Source organism: Meleagris gallopavo, chromosome 2, assembly GCF_000146605.3.
Source record: "Meleagris gallopavo isolate NT-WF06-2002-E0010 breed Aviagen turkey brand Nicholas breeding stock chromosome 2, Turkey_5.1, whole genome shotgun sequence".
Classification (NCBI taxonomy): domain Eukaryota; kingdom Metazoa; phylum Chordata; class Aves; order Galliformes; family Phasianidae; genus Meleagris; species Meleagris gallopavo.
Genome location: NC_015012.2, coordinates 39,069,430 through 39,076,719, shown reverse-complemented (window position 1 = coordinate 39,076,719; position 7,290 = coordinate 39,069,430). Strand labels below are relative to the sequence as shown.

General features: G+C 41.0%; 1 protein-coding gene across 1 annotated transcript in view; it reads right to left on the bottom strand.

Annotated features, from left to right (window-relative positions):
- Positions 1-1,113: 1,113 nt before the first annotated feature.
- URB2 (URB2 ribosome biogenesis homolog) overlaps positions 1,114-7,290 on the bottom strand; it is a 17,709-nt gene continuing 11,532 nt past the window's right edge. The window contains exons 6-9 of the mRNA XM_010707020.2: positions 6,605-6,847; positions 5,862-5,952; positions 5,029-5,168; positions 1,114-1,632 (exon numbers count right to left, since the gene is read on the bottom strand). Coding sequence (XP_010705322.1) covers positions 1,435-1,632; positions 5,029-5,168; positions 5,862-5,952; positions 6,605-6,847 — 672 coding nt within the window. The 3' untranslated portion in view covers positions 1,114-1,434. The remainder of the gene's footprint in view (positions 1,633-5,028; positions 5,169-5,861; positions 5,953-6,604; positions 6,848-7,290) is intronic.

Below are 7,290 nucleotides of genomic sequence, written 5' to 3'. Positions count from 1 at the left end.
CTTCCTCCCCCGCTTTAAACACAGTTCTCCTTTTTTTCACCACTCTTTCCAGATCCTCTCCCACTGTCCATAACCACCCTCCTTTTACTAGCAGCCCTCCTCCCTCAGAGCCCATTCAGCTCAGCCCAGTTCACACACATTTCCCTTCTGAGAACAACCGGCACTTCACTGTCCCACAGCCCCAGGAGTTTAATACAGCAGTAACTGCCCTTCCAACTCCTCCAGTTACCCCTCAGCCCTGCTCACGTTCTCCATTTTTGCCACACAGTCCCTCCTGTGCCGGCTAAATGTCACCCATTGAACCAGAGAAGGTGCTCCTCGCATTCCCAGTAACAAGCCTGGAGAGAAAGCCCTGAATGCTGTGCAAGCACCATTAACATCCAAAACAGCAGCATGTTACCAACACTTCTAAACAAAAATGCAAAGCCCAGCACCAGAGGAGCTGCTATGAAGAACATTATCAGCCCAGCAAATTCCACTCCTCCCCTGTCCACTCTATAACCTAAGAGAGACTATCATTTCTGAGTAATGAGTTCTTGCTGTATACATATGTGAAGACTGTTTTACCACTTACGAAAAAGTTCACATTTTAGTCTGCATCATTTTCAACATAATAAAATTCTGTAGTTTGGCTAATGAAATTTATTTGATAAATCCTCCTACAAGCTCAATTATGATTAATTTATCACAGCTGATTAGTGTCAGCTGAGTTGCAATAAGGGCTTGCTTTTATCATTGAGTGAAAGCAAAGCACCAGGGCTCAGCTTAGACCAAAGAGGTCTCCGATAGGTCTTGATATTTAGCATTTGTCACAAGATAATAATGCACAGTGAGGGCCACCACAGCTCAGATAACTGTTAACTGCTTTATGATAGTAAATAGACCAAAGCTTTAAGTTGTCAGTCTTTCCGATTATCAGGAGGATCACAAGGTGATTCTGGTGGGAAGGAATCTCAGTAGGTCAGACTGGGCTGCTCAGGGCTGGATTCAACAGCAAAACCAACCAAGTAAGAAGATACAGTAAAGAATTTTGAAAACACAGTATTTCAACAGCTATGTAGCATTCACAAAGTTCTTCAGTAAAAAAATGTAAAGTAACAGCATATAAAAATATAAGTATTCTAACTGCTTTAATTCTGCTTACCGTATATATGAGTTATAGCCCTCGTAGGCTTTAACACCTGACTATTGCTTCCACAGAAAAGTTACATGATGTGTCAAAGCCCAAAACCTGACATCTGCAGCCAGTCTGCAGCATTCTCCCAGCAGGTTCACATGGGGCCTGCATAGGTGCAGCAGTTCTGCCACTCGTGCACAGAGTAGGGTTGTTTTCCCTCCCCATTTCCCCTTACAAAGGTTGGTCACAGAAAAAAGGATTTTCTGCACACTGCAAGATCACTTCATAGCTGATTGCGTGGCACTGGACAGAATTCATCATGCAGTGAACTTCTCCTCTCCCTGTTTTTTTGCTTTGTGGTAGTGGTTGTAATCATTGTACAGATCCTTGAAGACCTCCCTTACACCTGCTGGTAGCGATGCATTTAAAAATTTGATGTCCTGATCAATGCAAAGGTCAAGTATGTGATATATCCCCTCTGTGAGATGTTTCTTCACAGCCGGGTGCAAAGTCACCTACAAGAGGAACAAAAATGCATTAAACTTGAGGACAAAAAGGCAAGAAAACACCCTTCCCATTGTGGGTGTACATTAAGTGCTGACAACATCTTATTCAACGCATCTGACCATCTGGAATAGTCCATTAAATAAAATCTGAAGGGTCATCTTACTCAGTATTTTCCTGATTTTTGCAAATATGTTTTGCAGAACAAGCATGCCCTTTGCAGTAAAATGCATACGACTGCTACTATATGCACTGATGCAGCGGCAAAGACATTGATCATCTCTGGAATCATATGAAAACTCCTCAGCAGAAAAACTGTAACTAAAAAACCCTAAAATACTTGCTCTGAATTACACATTTCAATAGGTTTTGTACATCTCATTAGCTGTATGCTAGTATATTCCAGTACCAAACAAGCACCAACTTTAGGCTATTCTATGATTCACATTGGGCAGCCGTATCTTACCAACTGGATATACTCTAGCAATTCGTATCTGAGGATTTCAAGATATAAGCTTTAATAAAAGGAGCCCTCCAAAAGCTTGGGACACATGAATTTCCTTGATCTAATATTGGAAATCAAGTACCTCATCATGCAGGAAGCTGAAGGAAGAACTGGAAATACAAGCAAGGGTTCAGTGCCCTGCTTTTGATATTATTTCTGCTTAAGCTACAGCCAGCAAAACCACGCACTACAAAGAGGACAACTCCAGAGCCCTCTGGTGCTTCAGGCAAACTGGAATTTGTCCTGTGCTCACAAATCACTTGCTAAATGCCTCACTGCCTTCTGCAGTGCTGGCCTCTGGCATAACCACATTATTTTTGCCACAGAATTGTATCTTATCTTTGCTGAATCCTAAAATTAGCTTTATGCCTCCAGACCTAAGCCTCTGCACTCCAGGCCTAATGAAAATTACATAAAGTCTGTCATTAAAATTCAGACTTCTTTCTTCCTGAGGCAACTAATAAACTTTCCACTAATGAAGTGCACTCCTAATCACTGTGACAGGATCCTGCTCTTTCTGCCCTAAACACAAAACAGCTAATACATTTTATTAGAGCTGCCAACATAGCTGGGAAAAAACAGACAGTGGGCATTAAAGCACATATGTCTTTCTTTTGATCTATGACCCTGAAGAGCTTGCACGTCCAAAAGTTTGACAGCTGATCTGCTAGGAGGTTTGTAAAGGATGCTACTTTAGTGTATGATAAGGAGAAATAACAGAATAGTTGTGCACTGTAGCTCCCAGTGAATGCATTGGATTTATCTTTTCCTTCCTAGAGCTGAGGAGGACAGGGAAAACCATAGATACTGACACTATAGATTAGACATCCCACTTGGGACAAGCACATACCCCAAAGCTACAGTTTAATCCTTCACATGATTAGACTGTATCCATGGCTTATTTGGACCATTCTTGCTTTGTAGTGCAGTTTCCTATAAACACCCTCCAATAACGCTACGGGAAGCAGAAGCAAAGATTTAAACAGATGCCACTACTAACTGGCAGTTAATTATGCTTGTAAGTGTTTTATGGTCTATATAGTTAGCACAAGCAATTTGTCAAGCATTACAGAACACCTGATGTGAGACATTAAGAGCGTGAAGAGGCATTTCACTATTGCTGACTCAAGCAAGAGTTTATACACAAAAAGGGAAAAGCACTGTCAACAATGTGTAAGTGGCTATTGATGCCAACCACTCCAGCAAGGAATCATTTTAGGTTATAACAAAACAATTCACCAGGGTATTTATTTCCTGGTATAGAGGAAGCAATGAGGGAACTACTACACAGCTATATTAGGAAAAAGTGTTTGGGCCAGTAGCTATTCTAAGTTCTAGCTTGCACATTTTTAAAAGGGTTCAAGTAAGTGTGCAGATACCCACATAAAAACTTAAATTTAATATGTTTTTCTCATTTACCTTTCAAAGACCACTCAAGGTCTTCAGACACAGGCTAAAAGCCACTCAAATAGTCTTTGATGAGATAAACAGTTAAAGGATTTTTTTATCTCCCTCTGAAGAGCAACATAAAAGATATCTATGCGTTTCTTCAAGACTAGCATGCTGAGTCCTCCCTTTCCTCTGATATCCATCAATTCTCAGCAGTTTAATGGTGAAACAAATCGTCACCTACTTGTTCTGTCAGAGACTGAAAAGACTCCTTTGTCACAGCTTCTTGTAGTTCACTACACAAATTCACTTTTCCACATCCAAAGGTTCCATGCCTATATTCCAATCTGCAGCTTCAACTATCATCCACCACTTCTCATTCATCAGCAAAAGGATTTACACAAAACTTTCCTAGAAGTCTCACAAGACTGTACTCAAGCTTTTAACTTGAAAAGTCATTTGACAGTTCAAGCCAGGCTTCACTTTGAATAAAGGCTCTACATTCAGTGGTGAACAAAATCCAGTGAAGTTCAGAGCTAGTTCAATAGAACAGAACTAGTCTTAATTCATCCCTAGTTTTTCAGAATGGCTTAGGTTGGAACGGAATTTAAAGATCATCTGGTTCCAATCCCCCCAAATCTTCTAATAGATCAGGCTGTCCAGGACCCAATACAATCTGGTCTTGAATGCCTCCAGGGATGGGGCATCCACAGCTTCTCTGGGCAGCCTGTGCCCATGCCTCAGCACCCTCTAAGTGAAAAATTTACCCCAACATCTAATCTAAACCTCTCCTTTTATTTAAAGCCATTCTCCCTCCTCCTCTGACTATCTGCCCATGTAAAAAGTTGGTCGCCCTCCTGTTTATAAGCTCCCTTTGAGGGACTGTGCACAAAAACAGCATCTCTTGTGCAGGTCTTTTGACCATAAATTTTTTAATGGCAAAACTGGCTTTCAGAAGAATGTGAGGTTCAGATGAGGTATCAGCTTTTAGAGGAGGTTCAGATCAGCTACTAGGAAAAAATTCTTTATCATGAGGGGGGTAAAAGACTGGAACAGCTTTCCTAACAAAATGATTGATGCCCTGTGCCTGTCAATGTTCAAGTGGCATTTGGATAATGCCCATAGTAATACACTTTATTTTTTTATGAGTCCTGAAGTGGTCAGACATAGCATCAGATAGTCTTCTTACCACAGAAAAAAATTTAATAAAGTTAATCTCTGTATTTTTGTCTATGTCCAGACTAGAGCCATAAATAACTAGCAGGTACTGGCAATGGATGCAGCATTCAAGTCCTGGTGAAATCTAAATTCATTATGTTGGAGAGAATAGCAATCTGAATTTAGGTCTTGTTGTGAGAAGCTAGACTGGCTCTGGCCCATCCTTTTAGAAAGTTGTTAGGAGTTGGGTAAGAAAGATTCTCAGGAACTCCTGCTCAAAATAAGTCTGGATCAGAACTGCATCCTCACAAGGCATATGCCAATACAGTGGCACTTTCAAAACAGAACACGTTACCTTCTGCAATTCCGTCACATACTGAGCCACAATGAAAGCAGAAAACAAAGTGAATTCCTCTGTTTTTGCAGCAATGTGACTATACATCCTTTCCACAAGGTGTGCACATTTCAGTATAACTTCAAATTCATCTGTGTTGCCTAGAACAGAAAGCAAGTTACAATCTGTTATTCAAGTGTAAAAAATGCCTTTTAAAAAAACAAACTCACGCACAAAGCCAACACCAGCTTATCCATTTTATCTGTTTTTGAAAAGCGACAGCTGAGAGGTCCCCCCCACACCCTCACAACACACCACATGCATCTCTTAGAATGGCTGATTTGTAAGAGGATACTAATTCCAACTCTACACACACTGCAATGTAAGAGGTATCTGTCAGATATGCTGAAGAGTTGAAAGCAGCAGCTATTGTCCCTGCCATGATTCAGACCCAGCTAACACCAGGGAAGTGAAAATAAGGATACTGGGAAGTGATATTCTCTACCTGATAGAAAATCAGAAGACATCACTTAGAAATAGCACAGTAATAGTGCTATAAATAGTAGAAAGCTCTCTGATGACATTTATTAGGTGAAATATAAGAGCAGAAGCCACAGCACTAGAGATATTAAAGTGAGATTGGAGAGATCACCTGAGAGTTCACTCTTTCAGTAGGCAGTGAATGAGAAGAACCAATACAAACAAGGAAGAAGGGAAATCTAGACATCATGCATATATGAGTATTAACATACAGACACACACAGTTGTGGGCAACACACATCAGCTGAGACAAAACTGAACGTGGAATAATAATAGTGCACATATACAGTATGGAAATAGAAGAGATATGACACCTCTGTCCCCTCTCTGACGTCCTTCAACCATGACAGAAGCAACCAGACGATGAAAACTGTTCAGAAAAGATGGTGCAGCTTTCAACATCACCTGCAAAGACACAAAGTAAAAACACCTGAGATCACGTGATAAAGCATGTGGCAAGGGCAGATGTGTATAGCACTCCATGGTAAGAGGGAAATTAACTCCTGAGAAGGAAACTATGTGGCTTATACAGGTATCAGGAGCAAAGACTATCTTCTCATTTTTCATTCGGTACAGACTCCAGCAGATAAGAATCCTAGAGCAGGTCTACACTCATGAGCAATATGCAAACATCACATTAGAATTACTCCATCTCCGCAAAGCAACATTTGAATTTATACTCCCATGTGTAGGGAATTTGCACTTGCTGGTGGAGAAGCTGTGTAGTCATACTCAGAGAACACAGGGTCCAGGAACACTACAGACCACTGTGAAAAGAGTCTGGATAGACAGCTTTTACCACAGGCTTTTAGCAAAGGCACATCACCTTGCTGGTAAAACAATCTGCTGCTGACAGCTCACAAAGCAAGCATAAGACAGCAGAGCAGTAATTGAAGTGATGTGATTTTGAGGTTCTTACATGAAAAGTGGTACAATGCACTTTCACTCAAGCAGGACAAATAATATCAAGAAAACTCTTAAAAAGTTTCTCATCACCAGCTTTTGACTTGGTTCTTTCTGCTTTTTCCTTCCTTCTCCCACCATCTCAGAGATATACCTTTGGATGACACTGCACAATAGAAAACAGGACTTCATGGACTCCCAGAAATACATTCTCATAGTCTTCTATCTTCAGATGATCCAGAGGGACTGTTAGGAGGATGCTGAATGCCAACGCCACATGGTGCGGATTCAAGAGAACCCCTTCTCCTTGCCTTAGCAGAGCTGCTGCAGTCTTTAGAATAGGTACAGCTATGTTGGAAGCCAGTGACTGGTCCTGACAGGCCTCTTTGGTTTGCAGCTACACAAGAAACAGAGGAAGAATGTCTGCAATCTTTCATAAGCATTCAAACAACAGAGAACCACACTACTTTGACTTGAGTCATTAGAACTAGACTGGTGCAAGCTAGACTGTAGAGAGACTCCTTCATTTTCAGCAATTCTGTTGTAACTGCATCCTGAACAGAGGATGCATGTGATGTTTTTCAGGTGAGCACTGCTATAATGTGGAATTGTAACTATTTCCCAGCCTCCTGATAAAGTGGACTACTCTACACTACAGTAGCCAGCATTTCTTTATACTTCCTCACACGAGTGCATTGATCCAGTTCCCTCTTCTGCAAGCATGCAGAAAAAGAGCAGAAATTGCAAGTTCTGTTTCCCAGCACTGTAGAGCCAGCATCTGACAAATAGTGGTCCAGACAGAGACGCGTCACCGTGATAAGAAGAAAAAAAAAAATAATT